The 20,040-nt window shown below is 44.1% G+C and overlaps 1 protein-coding gene across 1 annotated transcript in view; it reads right to left on the reverse strand.

Moving 5' to 3' along the window:
• LOC107154500 (myotubularin-related protein 3-like) overlaps nt 1-20,040 on the reverse strand; it is a 70,157-nt gene continuing 50,117 nt past the window's right edge. Inside the window, 12 exon segments of the mRNA XM_048784907.1 lie at nt 1-4,694; nt 6,489-6,521; nt 7,278-7,359; nt 7,825-7,935; nt 8,978-9,244; nt 9,246-10,083; nt 10,085-10,163; nt 10,166-10,344; nt 11,021-11,166; nt 12,368-12,538; nt 14,860-15,045; nt 16,221-16,416. Of these exon segments, the coding sequence (XP_048640864.1) occupies nt 4,513-4,694; nt 6,489-6,521; nt 7,278-7,359; nt 7,825-7,935; nt 8,978-9,244; nt 9,246-10,083; nt 10,085-10,163; nt 10,166-10,344; nt 11,021-11,166; nt 12,368-12,538; nt 14,860-15,045; nt 16,221-16,416 (2,470 nt within the window). The 3' untranslated portion in view covers nt 1-4,512.

A 20,040-nucleotide genomic window follows, 5' to 3' on the forward strand; every position in this document is an offset into this window, starting at 1 on the left:
AAATCTTATAAACCAGTTGGGAAGCAGATAAAGGCCAATTTTAAGTACCAACGTAAAACAAACTTCACTGAAAATACAATTCAAATACAACTAGATCAATGTAGGAAAAGTTGACTAAGAACTTAGGTGTAATAGAAAAGAACTTAAGTGGTAAATAAAATACAATAGCAGCATTTAAAGACTAATTCCCAGTTCAAAAGATGCCCCTTCCCCTGCCCATACTATACCTCATGCCTGGCTCTGTCCAAGAGGTCTGTTAGATCAGGCAAGGCAACTGGCATATGCATACGAACATGCAGCAGACGAGCCCAGAGGAGCAAGGCTTCCGTGTGTTTATGTGCTGAGGATCATAGGACTCATGTTCAAGTGTCAGACTCTTAGAAGGGTCACCTCCTACAGGAAGCCTCTCATGCATTCTGGGCCTGCCCTTGAGAGATCTTGTCAGTAACCTCAACTTAAAAACAACCTCCTTGGAAATGTGACTAGAAATTAAACAGCTGGGACTCCTGTCATGTTTTCCAATTCTCTCCACAGCCTAGAGCCCATTTTAAACCTTATTAGCTCTACTCTCAGTTAATGCAATTTTGGAGGGTATAGCTGCAGCCCCAGAGACAGGCCACTTGAACAGGTACCAGTTAGATGAAACCCTGTAACAGCACCTTCAAATCAGCCCTCATTCTTCAAAGATAGAGGTCAGGGCTACAGTTAACTTCCATAGGCATGGGATCTCCTAACCTCAAGTACAGTCCAGTTTTTCAGTTATTTCAAGACCAATCACTTGCAATCTTATTCTAGGATATACCCTTGATCCCTATTTTAGTATCAAAAACTAGAAATTGTTCAACAATTTCTATTGCACTGTTTTTGTTCATTCTCCTTTAGATCTGCCACGGTACCTTTTTCCTAGAATACTCTTTGCTAACATGCAAAGTTAACAGTGAACAGATACACAAAATTGATAAGAGAAAAAATGTTCTATACACCTCCACTGGGAAATCCCAATGGATTAAGGCAGCCGTATCATGGGAGTGGAGGGGAGGAAAGAGACTTGGAGTTAAGGAGGTCAAAGTGGCATGTGTGTATTGAGAAAACACCAGGATACTCAAGTTTGGAGATGAAAAGGACATTCTGGCAGCTCAAGATCTCTGTTAGTGCCAACTACTTTAGGTCTAATTCCTCTACATAATGGCCTGAAGACAGCTGGCCTCGCCCATGGAAAATGGCTTTTCTCATGCACAGCCACCTTCCATAGGGTAGTCATAATGTGCAGGTATGTATTCTGGCTCCTCTCTTCTTATCTCCAGCGGTTCTCCATTTATGGGCCCCCAGCAGGGCTTGCTAAATTATGCCAGTGTTTTAATTTGATGAGGATTGAGCCATTACACTTCAAGAACAGCAGTACTGTGTATAGGCACACATTAGCCATAACACCACTCAAGTTCTTCCACACCTTGATCTGAATGGAGACTGGGCTCCCTAGTTGACTGAACCAGACTCAAGGGGCTAAGGTGGAACCCTCTTTATCTGCAGAGGACAGTTTTATTCTCAGACAAGGCACCCACAGCTTTCAAACTGAAACCAGCTGAGTTGTTTTTAAATGCTTATGCACTTTAGGGAGAAGGGACATCCACAAAGAGATCCTACAAAGCCTGCCCTGAAGAGTGAAGGCCCCCTGGGGTGCTCTGAACAGGTCACTCTTCAGAACCCACCTGACTCACCACAGACCTTAGGCTGGGGACCTGAGAGCCAGGTGCCACTTAACACCAACCTTCCAAAGAGGTAATACATCTCACCTACAGACCCACAGGATGGACAGGATGCTAAACAGCCATGTAGGGAAAGAAAATCCACTTCTTTTTAGAAAAAGTAATAGTCCAGAAATGACTAGATATCATGGCCTTGCTCAGCTAGAAACAGAAGTCAAAAGTCTAAGCAATGGAGCTTCCTCTCTGTGGGGGAAGGGAGGATGATGCTCTATTTAAGCACATAATCCAGTCATATTCAATTCTATTTCTGCCTCCAAGTTCTCTTGCTGCCCACTTGTATTATCTCATCCAAGAAAGACTGGCTAAGATGTCTTCTACCCACTCCCCACACCATGTCTCTGCCTGCTCCCTTCAGGCTCTAATACTCCCTGGGTGGGGTGGAGAGGGGGTTCAGGGGCCAGAGAATTGGCTGCCCTGAAATCAGAGGAGCAGCCAAAAAAAAAAAACAAGGAGCCTAGAGGTCAGTGGTAGTTTTAATTTTTACTGATGTGCAATTCTTCCGATGCAGAAGAACAGTCAATTGTTCAAATGCCCGATGGCTTTGCCCCTTTTTAACTTGGGAGAGCTTAGGGGAAAAATCATTAAGGAAGTGTTTTTCAGTGCTTGGGCATCATGATCAATCTCCTTGCCAAGGTCTAGAGTTGAAAAGAAATCTGTCATTTTCCTTTGCCAAATGTCAAGTTTCCCATCAGCACCAAGAGACCAAGAAACCAAGTGACCAAGAGGGGATAAACCACAGGACAAAGAATTAAAACATGTTATAGCAAATGCCACCATGTGAAACACTCAACTTTATTCACTTTATTTATATATTTAACAATTCTAGAGTATTTACTTCTTGCTTTGACAAAAAATGAAAAATATAGGAGCACTGACTGACTCCTCTTTAGGAGAAAAGGGTTATATGTACAGCTACGGAGAGTTATGGTTCCTCCTTTACATACAAAGAAAAATATTAAAAAATGCTTCATTGATCAAAAAAGAGCTAAGAGCTGCAAGCATTTATTCACACTGTACATCAGACCCAAGAAACCCATATCATTACCTCTTGGCACCTGTCACTAAGAACTGCACAATCTTCAATTACACTTACTTCTCTCTATCTTCACCATCAGAGCATGTGGAGTGTGGAGAAGAATTACACCCTGTTTCTCTAAGCTCAGACTCTGGGCTTTGCCTGGACTGACAGCACCAGGAAATGTTTCTGGGCCACGTGTAACCATACTCAGGCGCACGTAGGAGCCACCTTCCTAAGACACAGCTTGCCCTTGGCCAGGGACCTGCTTCCAAAGGGAAAGGGCTGGAACTTAAGCATTCCCTAACCTCACCCTTTCCCCTTACATGATGTACCCTGCCACCAGTTAGCAGCGTTCAGCAAAACCAAGCATGGCCTAAGAGGGAGGGCAGGCACAAAACATGGATGCCAACATCACAAAGCACAAACATAAATTCCTCCCTGTCCTTCCCCACACCCACCTCCATCACAAATACTCTTGATTTAAGGCTCTTTTTGGACCACATCAAAGCTCACTGAAGAAAGGTACCCCGAATCTCTTCCAGGTGATGTCATGTCTCTAAGGAACACTGCAGAGTAACCAAGTGGCCCTTTACTGCTGGCCAGCAGCCAGATATGTACCCACTCAGGCAGCCAGAAGCAGGGCAGGGGGACTGCTGGGCCTTTCCTGCTGCACCAAGAAAGGAAGGAGGAGGAAGGCTGATGGTGTGGGGACCTTCATAACTATAAAGGCTGATTCTACCCCTTAAGGGGAAGATCCATGATTTGTTTGGTTTGGGAATGGGGAATTTTTGGAACCCTGAGTCTGGATTTCTCTGTCCTGGCTGAGGAAGAAAGATTGTTTGGGGGACCAGGCCCTGGAAGTGGCTCCAAGGTGTGCCTGGGGCTCAGGGCGGGCCTTGGCCATGGAAGCAGGACACCACATTCTGGCCATTCTGTACTCTCACTCACAAGGAAGCACTATCTGGCCTGCCCAGGAGGCAGCCCCCTGAAAAACGGAGGGAGCCCTAGACAATTTGGGTCAAGTTAAAAACAGAATCCCATGGGGAACAACATGCTGATCACCCATCCCTAGCTCCTTCTACCTTCCCCAAAATGGGGCCTGAGGGATCCATTTGCTGTGTGTGCCCCTCCCTCCAAATATAAACCTCATTTTCTGTTTGTAAAGTGGGATGGCCCAGCCCCTCTCAGAGAGAAGGCACCTGGGGAGGTTCTCCTGGGAAAGATGCTTCCAGCTTCCCTGGCAACAAACGTTTCCCAACCAACTTTGATGTGGTGGTGGTGGTATGAGGAATGATCACAAATGTTGGTGCTAACCTTCTTTCCTGCTCACTGTCTCAGGCCTCCACTCTTGGCTCTGACCAGCCTCCTTCCATAAGGAAGCACCAAGCCATCTCCCAGTGTGCCTGACAGTAAGCAGCTCAGCAATTACAGGAGACTTGGCAACCTCTGGTCTTCCATTAAAAAGAAAAAAAATTAAAACAACCAGGGGATTTTTTTCCTTTTTGAAGGCAGAGGGAGGATGGAAAAGGGAAGGGGGAAGGAAAGGGGGAGAAGGGGAAAAAATTAAAAAAAAAAAAAATCAATCTACAATCCAGTGGTACATCCCAATTTCTGTCACTCTGTACAGGTGATTCCATGCCCCCATTCCAAAGTGCATGGGCCTCTAGGTCTGCTCAGGCTGTGTGGCCCTGTCAGAGGGACAGCAGCTTGGCCTCTGCCCACCCCAGGTCACTGAGCTTCAGTTTGAAGTGGCAGCAATGGGCTTATCCACTTCAAGGTCAATGCTGGAGCTTGTGGGACGTAGACTGCTATAGCAAGACTTGCACACTCGACTGGGTTCAAAGAGCTGCTGGCTAGGAACCGGGACCTTCTGGTTACAACAACTGGAGCAGAATACGTTCCCACAGTTCCTTGAGATAAGAAGAAACAAAACAATGTTAGCTTCCATTAGCAAGTATGCAGTAAAGAAACCAACTTCAACAGAATTTTGTTCTGTGTGATTCTTAGGATGTGCTGGAGACTCCTTTGAAATCAAACACTTTCATTTCTCTGGCCCAGGAACAAGATAGGCAGGAATGATATCCCTACCTAGTAGAATCACATGTCATTTTCACTTTAAGGCCAAGGATACTTGGCTGTCTTACCACAATGGCTCAAGGTTATCAGGTGTACAGGAAGATGCTGCCTGACAGACCTTTGTGAGAACAAATGGTTCCAAGGCAGAAGCAGTTACTAGCTAAATGGTAAGTCCTGATACAGAAACTTACCCAGTGGCCACACCTACCTAGGCAATGGCCTCTGTGTAGCTTGTGATCACTGAGTGATCAGAGTCAAATGGAGTTGTCTTTGGGCCCTCAGAGGAAAGAAACAAGCATCCAGCCCAGCTGGGAGCCTTATCCAAGGGCCACTACCCAAGAGGTTTGGAGGCAACAACTTATAGGGCAGACTGCTCCCATTTAGGATGGCTCTGTAGGCAGCATGCAAAGCCAGGAGTCAAGCAGCCCATAATGCATGCTCAGAAAGTGAACGAGAGGAGAGGTATAAAGACAAGAGCACAGATGAGCATACGTGCACACACATACCCTTATTAGACAGCTATCAGTCAGTATGGCTCACAGCCCTGACCCATGCATCTATCTCCAGGGAAACTCAAAGAGATCTGCCAGAAGGCTTGACTACAACACAGGCCCCAGGTCTCCACCCTCTTCCACTGAAAGCCCAGCTCTGATGCATCTGTGTGGTCCAGATCAATGCCCATCATAGCTAACAGGAAAGAGAACTGACAGAGGAACAGTTTCTGCCTACCTTATAACTCTACTTTTGTTGGACTTTAAAGAACAAACTAATCACAATGAGCTCAGCACAGCAAACTCCAAGGGTCATGACACAGCCCACCAACGGCTAGGGGAAAGCAGCTCAAGGGAAAGCCTCCTTCTCAGCCAGCATCTCTTTCTGCCCTTTTCAGTCAAACCCCTCAGTATGCAAACCTATTATTGGATTAAGGCCACTCAGGCACAGGAGAGAATATTTAAGACTACTTGGGGACAAAAGAACATTACAGAGAAAAAGGTGGACCACAGGACCACAGAAAGCTAAAATGAACACATGGAGAACCTGTGGTTACACAGAAAATTTTCTGAATGCCTATGCTTTTTTTTAATATTCCTGCTGGAGTTCAGCTCAAAAATCTGATACAAATTTGATCAATTAAGCTTCTCTGACTTCTTTCAGGGGACTCCAAAAGACCTAAGTGGAGTCTGCCCTTAAAGTCTTCCATGCTAAAACATTCTCTGTGAAGATCACTTGTTCAGTTCTGTCTCTTTAAAAACAAAACAAAAAGACACACTGATACTTGGAAGCTACAGCAACATTTCAATGAATGACTGACCCAAAAGAAATAGTTCTGAAAACCCAACTGGCTCCTCCATAAAATTAGACCCTGCAGAAGCACTGTTTCTGGTTACAGACGAGATGGCCCAGCTGACCTGTATGGTCAGGAGAAAAGCACATGGCTGCAGCTGGACTCAACCTCAATGGTCTCCATCATCAGCTGCTGAGGACCACCCCCAAGCCCACCTGCCTGCCTGTGCTCCCCAACCTCAGGCTTCACCCCACTGAGTGCAGAAAGGGGAGATGACAGCATTAGTGTGGAGAAGTTATTATAGATGTGCAGACATCACAGACAGTTTGTTGCAAATGCTCACCACGTTTGATCAACACAGTCAGTGTCCCTGCAAGGAGGGGAGAAAGAGCTCAGAGGAGAAGCCAACCAAAGATACTTGGGCTTGGGGTGCAAGGTGGGAAAACATGTGGTCCTAGAAGCACCATTAACAGATAAAGATGCTGTCCCACTTTCAAACCAGGTTCACTCATGTGGTGAGCAATGATCCAATTCTGATAAACATTCTATCCCAAGAACACTGAACATCTGCCAGTCACTACCCCAGTGAGGCCAAAGCATCCCTAGTAATTCACTACGCAAACCAAGAAAGAGAAAATAAGTTGGGATCCATATGAATTGAAGACTATCCTCGGCTCTCTACTACTCCCCACAGCTACAGCTGTTCATCAGTGGCACAGGGACAAGAAGATCAGGGACAAGGAGCAGGGAAGGAGTAGGAAAATGAAGTACCCTGCCCACAGACAGAAAACTATTTTTGCTCATGGTAGTAATGTTGAATTTTATGATGGGAATAAGAAACTGATTTGAGTGGTAGCTATTGCCTCACCAATCTGGGGCATGGGGTGGGGAGAGGCTATCATTTGAACATTTCAAAATATAATAGTGATCACTCTCAACTGGAAGAAAGATATCAAATGTAGTTCTTCAGCACCAAATTCATAGGTACAGAAGTCTGCCGAGACAGCACACTGCCAGATTCTGCCCAGACAGCATACTGCTGGCCAGATGCCTGCCATCCACCATATTGCAGACTCTGTGGGCCAAAGCTTAGTTTCCACACCCAGCCCACACCCCCCACGGGCACCTGTAGTGGTGTTTCCTGCTGGTGAGCCAGAAGGCACTGTCACACGCATAGCAGTGGGCAGCCAGGTGGTCAGGGACCAACGGGTCATCTGCAAAACAGATGGGGCAAGGTTAGTGTGACAGGATGGGCCAGGTAGCTGGAGCCAACAGAGCCATGCTGGGGGCAGCAAGAGTCACAAGGACCATATTGGCTCTGGAAGCACCAGCCCAGCAGGTCTGATGCCAAAAGTACAAGAAAGGCGTCCAAATGGTTTCCCTGGAGGGGACTCCAATCTCCCCTGAGATAAAGTGGCAGCATCACCCTAGGTTGCTGTGAGAGCTGGCAAGGGTCCAGTTCACAGAGGCAACATAGACAGAGGGCCAACCTGCTGAGTCTCTCTGGCTCAGAAATGATGGGCCTGATGTGGGTTCACAGGAGCTGAAATACCAGAAGCTCAGGACTAACTGTGCTACGAGGTTCTTCCTTGGTAAGGGGCATGGGGCAGGGATGGGGCTGAAGAAAAACCACCAAATAGTTGCATGGATGGCACTGAGAGCAGGGGCCGAGCCTGTACCTCTGTGTCCTGTTTATCCACCTGCTCCCAGCTGGCTTCAGAGAAAATCTCTGTGCTGCAGCGAGACAAACAGTTCTGATCCAGATTGCTTTCCGAGTCAGGGATTGAAGTCTGTTGGCAAACAAACACAGCTGAACAGAATGAACCCGGTCTCCTCCAAAAAGAAGAAAGGGCTTGGTGAAGAAGGGAGCACTGAGGACTAGGTGCAGGCATAAGTACTAGGGCTACCGAATCTGAGATGCATCAACCATTGGGCCTTGGGTTAAACAGGTGCAGAGATGATGCTGGGCTCAGTTGAAAGGAGATACCCAGGTTGTGTGCACTGACACTGGAGTCAAAACATGGACCTTAGGGTTCCAGGAAGTATGTGGGAGAGAAGTGACCAGGATGGAGTGGGAACTCAACTCCCAGTGTAAGCTGCCCTGGTGGACCTGCTGATCCAACCACGCCACTTTGTAAAAATAGTGCTCTGGGCATGGCCTCCTTTCTCTGAAGGATTCTTTGCAACAATGAGAAACCATCATTAGTATGAAGTAAAGGCCAAAAAGTTACTTTGGATTGAAAGTCATTGGATGTGCCCACCTTTAATGTACAATGACAGCTTCAGAGCCCAGTTCACAATTGCACTTGACAAGACCCACCAAAGAAGAGAGCCCCTCTTTGAAAACCCTACTCTGTTACTCTCATTTCTGATTGGCAAGCTTCATCAGTTAGAAACCAATTCCTTCTCTCCATTTTTACTGCCAGCATCTACCAAAAAGTGGATACAAACATTTGTTTAAAAAAAAAAAAAATCTAACCTATCAATTTACTAGTTTTTACAATTTCACAAAATACTTGGCATTACTCTTCAAATGTCATTCTGAAAACAGAGAATCCTCTCTCTGAAGAGATCCGAAGGTCCATGTAGTGCATGCTCTTTCCTTTCTCTAACTGCCCAAACAAGACATGAAAGTAAGCAAAGCAGAAAAGAGACAGTCTTCCATTTACATGGCTGGGGCTGATCTTCAGCCTCCGTGAACAGGGCTACTTTAAACCTTTTCAGTTCATTTAGAAATCCTCACCAGTCACCATGCACTGGGTAAAAAAGTGTGCCCATCCTCGTTCTGCCATCTTCTCTCAGACGGCTACAGAGGAACCATGACCCACTCACCACTTCATCTCCAAAGTCCCCATTGAAGCGCAGTGATCCAGTCAGGTATTGGCTCTCCAGGCGACTCTTCAGCTCCTGGACTTGTTTCTTCAAGGTCTCCGCTTCCTGCTGGTGGCCTGACTCGATCTGACGCAGGCGCTGTTGGATTGTGTCTGTGTACACAGGCATGCCATCATCATCCAGGTGGTTGTGGGAAGGGTGCTCAGGGCTGCTGACTGCGGATGGCCTTCCCGAGTGGCTATGCAGCCACTTGTGGTGCAAGTTTCCAAGAGTGTAAATGGACAGAGTTGCAGCTTGTGACAGACAGCTGGCGGCTCAGCGAGTCCTTGCTCCTCCCAGCCTCCGCATTGGCACAGTGCCCATTGGGTGTGGAGTTCTTCTGGAGGGTGCCAAGTGCCGGGGGCTGCTCTGAGGCCTTGTTTTCAGTCTCTGGGGCACCGTTACACACAAACCCCTCTTTACATTCGGCTAAAGGCAAGGCACAAGGGGCCTGTGTTGGGCTAAGAGTGCTGCCAGGAGAAGTCCTGTGGACCACAGACCCCCCTTGTGGCTTCTCAATGAGGCTCCTCTCAGCAGGCCTGGGCTCCAGTGCTGGGGGAAGCACGTTTTTGCCACTGAACCTGCCAGTGATAACCAGGCAAGGCTTACGGTGGACTTGGGGTCCACTTTCTGACTTCACATTATCTTCCATCAACATATCCATGGAACTGTCCATGTTTGGTCCTCTGGTCTCAAAAGGGACTTGGGAAGGTGGCAGAGAACTAGACAGTGAGGTACCATAACCAACTTTTACATCTACTGGGATGGAAGGAGCTGCATCCTCCTGGTTCTCTGCAATATCCTCTATTGGAGGCTGCTCCAAAGGAACCTCCCGAGAATCCTCTCCCCTGTAGGGTTCCTGGAGTGAACTGGAGAGAACACTGGGCCCACCCTGCTCTTCAGGAATACCCTGTGAGAATAGAGACAGGCTGGAGTCTGGATGGCTCCTCAGAATAGCAACCCCCAACTCTGCTTCTTGGTAAAGTACAATGGCTGAGCCTTCAGTTGCTATCCTGTTCTCCTCTTTGATCTGTGGCATCTCCACACTACCCCTGTGTGCAGGCTCTCTCTTCTTTGGTGGCCTCTTGCAAAATGTTCTCCATCTGCCCCTCAGCCACCCCAGCTGCCACAGACAGCTCAGCACCCTGGGCACCCGGGTGTTAGCAGATGGCTCCTCTCCAGGACCAGCAAGGTTGCTCAGTTCCAGAGATCGCCGGTGCTCCTGCCACTTCTCATTCAAGCTGGGGTCGCTGCTTCGCCGGCTGGCCAGAGGCACTGTGCTGTCGCAGGCTATGGTCAGATTGTCAAATGATCTAGTCTTTGGTAGGCTAAAAGATAGAAGTTTGGGAAAAGTGAGAATCTTGGAGGCTATTCAGAGGAGATCAGGAGACAACAGGTTTTAACAAGCTGGAGCTATGACATTTCAAATAATGTTCTGGAGTGCAAAGCTCCCTCATAAGTCCTCCTGTCTGCACTGCCTCTAACCTATGCCCCATCCATACAAATAAGTTAACAGCAAATGTTATTTTCAAAAGGCATTCTCCCTGATGCTGTTGTGTTTCCTCAACTGGTGGCAAGGTCAGACTGCTGATTCTTTGATATTACAATATTTTAATTTATTAGCCAATCACTCTGAATTTAATAAAGCTAATTCATAAGTAGCAAAAGCCAACATTTCTATGATCTCACAGCATTTGCTTTCAAGCTCAGAAGACAAATCAGGTCAGGGAGGCAGGAGCAGAGAGTAGTGGATGAAATACAAACCAGGGTTCACAAAGAGCACAGAGGATGTACTCTATCACTGAGAAACTGCTTGGTGCATGTCGTAGAACAGGGCCCAACTCACTTCTGGAAACTAGGCTGTTGATTATCTTCCCAGAGAAAACTTTAGAGACCTAAGAACATGTTGTGGAGCCAGACAATATCATGATCTTTAACCATCCCTGGCATGTTCCCATACAGGAATATACCCACACAGGCCTGTGGCATCACCCCTGGGCTCACCGGCTCAGGGGAGGATCATCAGGGCTGGTGCCTGGGACTGGATATGGTGCACAGCTGTCATCCACAGGGGTAGAAGGAGATGGGCAGGCCAGATACACTGCACTCCACAGCATCAGGTTACGCACATGGCACACAGGGTACAGTACCTGAAGAGGGGGAGAGGACACAGATTTAAATATGTCCCAATAAGCATTTTAGAAATATCTGGAAAGATCAAGAATATACTCCCAGCTCTAACACCCCACAGCGCTAGGACACTGATCCCTGGGGAAGCAGCATCAGTGGATAGAGAGCTATCTCCTAAAAAGGCAAATACAGGACTAGAGATTCTGTTTGGCAACATTTTTTACCTAAGCACCTCTTATGGGCATGAAAGTCTGAAAGGATCTTTTAAAGGTCCATTTTTTCATTAAGTATTTCTCAGGTCATCTTTATTGAATGACTAACTTTCATCAGCTTGATTTGCTGCATAAGAAAGTGAGTCATTCTGTTACAGTGATTATATGTTTCCTGTATAAAAGCCTGGCTTCAGCAGAAACTGCCAAACCTGCTTTATAGGATCATTTATATTAATCATGTGAAAAGGAGGGTATTTTCTTCTTGCACTGTTACTCCTCCAGGAGGTAGGGTGAAGGAGGGAGAGAAGCAGTTAGCTTAAATCTTTGATTTGATTATTTAAATGTAATGAGAAGCATATGAATATCCCAGCTAAGCAATATAACTTCTGATTAACCTGCTTTGATTTCTTATGGGTTTAAGATGCATTCTGAACAAAGGAATTTTACCATCTATTGACACGCAAATGTATGTGCCTGTTTTCTCTGCTGAACAGAAGGTATTCCTTTGAGAAACAAAGTCTTAAAGGGCCTGCTAGCTCTCTTATGAGCAGAGAATCACATACACATAATCAGTATCAGACCCAGTTCTGTGCTGAGATAGAAGCTGCAGAGGATATCATCACCTGGTACATGAGGAGGTGCCAGGGGCCTAGGAACAGCTCCTTCTGAGATATGAGAAACACCCAGAAAACAACTTAAGTGCTCTTCCACCAGTTAAACAAAACATGCTACGAATAAATTAAGCTCTGGAGGAAGTGCCAGAAAAGATTGGTGTCTAGGGTGGCAAAGTAGAAATGTATATTAAAACACCCTAAGCAAAGTGGTCAGAAGCAGGTCAGAGCATCATCAGGAAACAGTTCTTTCTGAGAATAGTGAGGGAAAATGGAAACAGCTCATCCATAGATAGAGATGCCTTCACAAAAAGAAGCACTATTCAAACAGGCTCCCATTTGTCCCCCACCCCAAACTCATTCTGCTGATGACAGAGGAAAGACTGAAGGATACATATGGCTTCTGACTGGGAGGAATACAGTAGGTTTTTGAAAGCCTTGTTGCCAGCCCGAAGAAGCGACCATACAGAACATGTTCATTCCTGAGTATGCTGTTCACCTCTCTCCTTGGCATTGTTGCACAGGAATGTTCCAAAGAGGCAGGAATAGGTATGCTGCACCAGTTTCACCTATGGGAGTCCAATGAGGCAAAATCATGCAGTAGGGCACACATGGGAGCCCAGCAGAGCCATCTACCCCAACATGTCTGAAAGCACTTCAGTTTACGCTGTCAGGATAGGGAAGCCCGGTTGGTCACACGATAGTCTCCTCTTCATGCCACCAACTCCAGGGCCTGACTCTATCCACCAGCATTCCTGAGTTAAAGATAAACTGGTACACCCCCATTCCTCTTAGATTCCCTGTTCAACAGTCTCTGAGCTTCTGAGTTAACAGCCATCCTCAAGAGCAGCAGAGCACAGAAGCTGGGTGCAAGAGCAGGTCAGTGTAAAACTGTGTCAAAGCTGAAAGCACATTTGTAAAACTATTTGTTTATTCCACAAATCATTACTGAACATTTCACTTGCCCCAGGCATGACTACAGGTACCAGAGGTGATGGATATGCAGCAATTATCAACCAGCTTTCCTGCCCTGATGTAGCTTACTCTAGCTAGGGCAGAGGTGACAAATACTATGAAGAACAATAGGACAGGGTGAGAGGGGTCTAGGCTGTGGGAAGGCCTCACTGGTTGAGACCTGATAGAAGGAAGAGAGGAGGTCATGTGGGTATCTGATGGAAAATGCTCTAGGCAGAGGCAACCACAAGCACAATGGCTGAGGGGAGTACATTTACAGTCTGAGAAATAGTTAAGAGGCCAGTGGAAGGGAGGGGGGGATAGGAGGAAACAAGCCTAGAGAGGTAACCTCTAGGATGGCCTTTTAAGCCATTTTAAGGACTTTGGCTTTTACTGTATGAAATATAGTTACTGGAGGTTTCTCAGCAGGGGATGACATGGTCTGTCTAATGTTTTAGAAGGACTAGCTTGACTCTATATGAAATGAGAGTAGGAGATAATGGTGGCCTGGACCAGTGTGACATAGTAGAGGTGACAATAAATAATAGGTTTTAGACACATTTTGAAAGCAGAACTGAAGACTCAAATAGACTGAATGTGAAATAAGAAGGAAGAGTTGAAGATGGCATAAATGTTTTTGCCCTAAATGACTGGAAGGATGAAGTTGCCATATGGTGAAATGGAAGAGTCTTACAAGATTAAGTTTGTGGGGAGATGTAGAAATCAAGAATCAAGTTTTAAATGAATCAAGTTTGAAATGCCATTAAGACATCCAAATAGAGATACCGATACCGAGTGTTCATGATTGTGGCTGAAGTTAAGTGTAGAAGTCTAAGCTGAATGGATTCTCATCACATGGAGAGCAATTAAAGCCACTGGACTGGGTGAGATCCTTCAAGTAGTTAAATAGTAGTTACATGGAAAAGTAGCCTGGAGGATGAACCCTGGGGCATTCCAAGATTCAGAACTAGGGAGACCAAGAGGAATCAGCAAAGCAGACAGAAAGGACCAGTCAGCGAGGAAGAGGAGAATAAGAGTGGTAAGTGTAAGAGGTCAACTTGAAGAAAGTATTTCAAAAAAGAAACTGAACTGTGCCATTACAATTGATGGATCAAAGAGATAAAGATTAAGCACTGATAACTGGGTCAGCAAAATGAAAGATCATTGGTAACCTTAACAAGAGTAGCTTTGGCAAAGTGTTATGGTGCATGCCTTCCTGGAGTGGGCTGAAAAGAACAGAAGAAATTTGAGATAGCTAATATAGGAGCTCTGCAGTAAAAGAGACCACAGATACAGGATAATAGCTGGAACAGAATGCAGGACCAAGAAAGGGTTTTGATAAGACAATATATATATATATATATACACACACACATACACATTATACTTTGTCTGCATGTTTACAGCTGTGATCTGGGAACGAGAAATATGCCATTGCAGAAGGAAAGAGGAGAAATGCTGGAGCTAGCCAGCAGGACAGATGGGAGGAGATGGGAACTGTGTATAGCAGAACAGACGGGCTAAAAAGGACAAGGATAGTGCATCTTTTATCAAAGGAGAAGGGAGAAGAGAACTTTGGAGACAGTAGGGGCTTTGGTAGATGGACTGGAGGGAATATGGGACACACGAATTGCTTCTATTTCTAACTACTATTTAGGGTTTCTATCATCTCTTTTAAAAGCTAAGTTTAAAACAACTCAAGGTTTACAAGAAAAAAAAAGGTACATCTGGATTCACTAAGTAAAAAATGCCTATTATTGTTTTCAAATAAAAATAGGAGAAAATAATGACCCCTCTACTTAAATTTAAAAAGGCTACATACTTTCATGTGAAAATTGGACCACTAATATTTGCATAAGTGGTCCAATTTTGGACCACTTTTATCACCTCCAATTCTGATGATTCCCAAAATGTAGAATCAGAAGCCCAAACTCACAAGGAATGCTTCATTGAACTCAAAAGAGCAAGGAAATTGCCTCTGAAGCTGATGAACGCAGTCAAGCCATTGCAGAAACACTGGGCAACGCTCGTTCAGATCATCCGAGTTCTCCCCATGACCGCACTGATCAGTAAACTTATGGCCAAAATCTAGCCACTCCATCTCCACAAGGACCTGGAAACCCTGCAGGGAGGCACCCAGGAAAGACAATTTGTGCTGGGCTACCATCACTGTAGCAGTCCTGAGCCAGGTGTCACCACCAGCAACCCCCTTTAACAGCTTCCCAGTAGGTTCCTCTAGCCTAGGTCCATAGCCAGCTCCTTCTATTGGTACACAAGTCTAAGGAACTTTCTCAATTATCTGAACTCCATTCCACACTCACTGAAAGGGCCCTAACAATGCATCTTAGTTAACTAAGCTCCTTTCTTGAATTTGTTCATACTTTTAGCCTCCAGACTAACATCTTGAGAGATGTGTGTGTGTGTGTGTGTGAGAGTGTGTGTGTAATGAGTACCAGGGATTGAGCCCCAGGGGCACGTGATCCACTAAACCATATCCCCAGCCCTTTTTTGTATTTTTATTTAGAGACAGGGTCTTGCTAAATTGCTGAGGCTGGCTTTGAACTCATGATCCTCCTGCCTTAGCCTCTCAAGCTGCTGGTATTACAGGTGTGCACCACTGTGCCTGGCATTTGAGGGACAATTTCCCAGAGAAAATTAATATTTAATGTTTTATAAAAGCCACATATTCCCCCTTAATTTTCCTTTTATTTTGAATTTTGCACATTTGGTGCTAAATTTACAAAGGCATTTTTGTAAAATCCTTCCCCACCCTACATTTTTACAAATGTTTATACATATATATGTGTGTGTGTGTGTGTGTCTGTATGTCTGTGTGTGTGTCTGTGTGTGTGTGTGTGTGTGTATGTTTAAGCGTACTTTGTGGTTTTTCTTACTTCTTTAACCCAAAAGGAGGTTATTTTAGGGTCAGACTCCTTCTTGACAGAACACTCTTTTGGTAATATCTAGACCTTTATCATAAGCAAACCAAAATCCTTTTTAAAGAAGCCTCATTTTCCTGGGTTAGCCAGAACTTTCCCATGTAGACAGGCTATAAAAGAAAAGATCTATATTTCTCAATACCTTGTAACCTACAATCTGACACACTTTAATAGGCATAAGAACTGCAGCAGGCACCTCTAACAATGTAGCTCAAGGTGCAGGAGGAATAATTAAAAACAAATTTGGCTTTCTTTAGACCTAATTGCTACCCCCCCCCAAAAAAAATGATCATAAGACTCACGGAGACCTCCCACACTTGTTATACAGTACCAACTCCCACACTTTGGACACACTCACCTCTATGGTTCGGTAATAAGGGTCCAGCAAGAGCTTAGCCAGTGCCACAATCTGAGGGGTGCGGTCCCAGCCATCTGAACAGTGCACTAGTACAGGTCGCTGGTCACAATCCACAGCATGCACCACCAGAAGGGCCAACTTCAAAAGCACAGATAGGTGATGAAGCCACTTTGTGCTTTCAAGAGCTGAAAGCCAACTATAAAAATAGGAAGGGATGAGGCATTTTTTTTATGATGTATTGATCATATCCAACGCCTGTCAAATAAAAAGCAATACCCCAAGATTTTTCTCTTCAAATGTGACACTGCCAAAACAGACAGAAAATCTGTTTATAAAACATGTCCAAAATCAAGACTCAGGCCTTACTCTGTAATAGAGGGCATCCTCAGAAATAGGGACTGTATTTAATAAGACCACCTTTGGTTCTAACACCTTTGGTTCTAACATGCTGATGAGTAATTTCCCAGAGAAAATTAAAAAATTAATGTTTTTCAGTCCATAGTAGATACACACAGTATAAGAAAAGTGGAACCTTCTGAGAGATATTTCTAAGATGTAAAACAGAAGACATTTAAGAATCAACAAACCTTCCCAATAATTTCTCAAAAAAAAGTAAACTTAAAAATATAAATAGTCTATAATGAGATATAAGCTGAACACTGGACACCACACATGGGGGGCTGGAGTTATAGCTCAGTGGTAGAGTGTTTGCTTAACATGTGTGAGGCACTGGGTTCAATCCTCAGCACCACATATAAATAAATAAGCTAAATAAAGGTATTGTGCCCATCTATAACTAAAAACAAATTTTCAAAAAAATCTGATGTGGCTGGGGTTGTAACTCAGTAGTGAAGCATTTGCCTTATACATGAGGCACTCAGTTTGATCCTCAGCATCACATAAAAAAATAAAGGTATTGTGCCCATTTTATATATATATATATATAAAATCTGGATGAGCCTAATAGGATGATTTAGACTTATGAAACTAGTCTACCAATGGAATTGCTAGGCTTTACCCATACCAGATTGAGCAGGGATCTAGAAGAATCTTTTTTAAAGGAGCACTCAAGAATATCAGATAGCAAGAACTGCCTCTTGGGAGTAATCACCAACTGACACATTTGAGTTTTTGTTTTTTGTTTTGATTTGTTTTAATCTGTGTTTACATATGTTTCTTGTGCTTCTCCCTGCCCCTAATTCCCAAAAATGAGTTCAGATTTTTCTAAAATGCAAAATTTGTGGTTAAGACAAGTCCAGGTCTTCAAACAATGAGCCAGACAGGAAGGAATAAATACAGATGAAGTGGTGGTACATCTATTTTAGGAGTAACTGCCAACACTGGGACTACAGGACAAAGCCATAAAGGTCTACTAAATCTCAGGGAATGAATGAATTTTTGGAAGAGTCTAAGGAGCAGGGGATCTTCCCAGCCAGACAAGCAGACTACAGAATTAAATGCATATGTACTGATTTCATATAGATTAGTACCGTCTACCACCTGGACTGTGACTCTTTGGAGAGCTGACACTGTTTCCATCACAGATGTACTGAGTGCCTAGTATTCAGAGAGGAGACCTACTGTTTAATGAGCTGTAAGTCTGCCATCAGTAAAAACACAATATCAAGACTTTCTATCTCCTAGTAGATACTTGGAAACATTTTTTCCTGATATACCAATTGTTTATTCTCATTGTTCACATGGCCGTGAAGGAAACCAAACTATAGGCTTAAGAGACCAAAAATGAAATTATCTTCTTACCTCTGGAGAAATGGTAAACAAAAGAATCAGTGTAGGTTTCTTTTGAACATGACTGAACCGTTATAAAATACCAGTTGGTGCTACCCTAGTCTAAGAGAAAAGCTGCACTCTGAAGTATGCCAGCAGAGGAGGTTCTGGAATACAGCACACTCCCCTGTGCTACTCTCAAACTGGAGCAGAAGCATCCCCTATTCCTCCACAACCCCAAACCACCATTGGGGATGAACTTAGAGCCATCCCATCACTACCAAAGCGGCTTTTTTCCCCCACAAGAGGCTTCGGTAGTGCATTATGATTTGCTGCTTCTTTAATAAAATTCCCTAGATATTAATTTGGAGGAAGTAAGAGCTAATAATCTGAGTTCAAAAACTAGCTTTTCTAGCCCAGTGGCTTGGAAGACTGAGGCAGGAGGATGGCAAGTTCAAAGCCAGCCTCAGCAAATTAGTAAGACCCTGTCTCAAAAAATAAAAAGGTCTAGGGATATGGCTCAGTGGTTAAGTGCCCTGGGATTCAATTTCCAGTACCCCCCCCCCAAAAAAAGCTATTTTCGTAATTTTAATATGGACGATATGAGAGATCACATAATTGGCAATCTTTGTTTTATAGACAAAAAACTAAGACCTACGGTAGTAAAGTCACTTTGCCAAGGTCACAAACTCAGTTTGCGGCAGGTCTCCTGGGTTCCCAGCCAGGCACATTCTATGCCCCATCTTAGAGGAAAGGGTGCTGCCAGATGGGTCCTGGAATTGTGTAGGAATTGCAAATAGCAAATCCCAAAGGAAAGTAGGAAGCTCATTTCTTTGAACAGTCTGCCCACAAAGGACACTTGCTTTAACCTAAGGGTTGAACGGAACTGTAATGAATTTAATCCTTTGCTAGTAAAAGTCAATACAAGTGGTTTAGGCAGTACCTGATTTAATAAATCCAATAAAGAATGCAGCAAAACTCAATGTGATCATGAGATCTACTGAACAGGACCCAGGGAAATGACTATGGGCTTTAGCACAAACTCTAGAAAAAATGAATTCTGTCTTCTCTGGCACCAACTCTAGCTTCCTGAAATAGTAGAACAGGGGCTTTTAAATATTTATTGTCCATATTTGTTTTACAGAGCCCTGCTCCTAATTTATCTTGTATTCAAAGAGTACCCTTGCAGAGGGTATTACTTCACCTTCCTTATTACAAATGCCAACCATTCATTTTTAATGAGCAATAAAAATCATGATAATGTTCTCAGTAAATAAAAGAGTAGTTTAGAAATCAGAAGCAAGAATAAAAGAAACTGACCTAACGACAAGTTTAATCCATTTTAGAACATGAAGAGTAAACTGACTTTTTGTGGTAAAACAACCCAGTTCATAGCAAATAAGTGTCACTATAGGATTTCAGAAAACAAAGAATAAAAATGCTTTAGGACAAAAACAACATGAAAGAGAAAGGGTGGGAGTCCCAGCACAAACAAGGCAATGATTCTGTTCTAAAAAGGACTGAGATTTTTTTCCTGTGCTGCACATTTAAAAATGTTTCAAAGGGCTGGGTTTTTCTTCCATCTCTGCTCTATGCTGCCTTGCTCCTGATGCAGAAAGAATATGTAAAAAGGCTAAAAATGTAACTTAAGTGTACCATGAATCAGGAGAGGATACCTCCAAATTTAATTAACAACAAAAAAAGAGCAATGTAAAACTAAAGTCTTACTTTCCCGGATCTGGCGTCTGTGTGCACAGCAACCTCAAAGACTGAAAACTCCCCATAAACACAACTTCACAGTTTGGGTAATAATTTGGAAATAATAACAATAAAGAGGACACAAATATGTTGAATTTAAAGCCTGCATGACCAAATTTAAAAGATGCAAACTGGCTATAAAACAATTCCATTGCAGCTGCTAACTAATGAAACTGCAATGTTGTGATGCTTGACTATTAATCCAGTGCTTTATTCAAAGACGCCAACAGCACTTGCATTTTAGCTGTCTTTGTAAAAGAGGTGAAAAAGGAAGGTTAGAGCTGTAAAGAAGGTACTAACAAAATAAAAGCTATTTTGTTTTAAAAGAAAGACC

Source organism: Marmota marmota, unplaced genomic scaffold (assembly GCF_001458135.2).
Source record: "Marmota marmota marmota unplaced genomic scaffold, marMar, whole genome shotgun sequence".
NCBI classification, from domain to species: domain Eukaryota; kingdom Metazoa; phylum Chordata; class Mammalia; order Rodentia; family Sciuridae; genus Marmota; species Marmota marmota.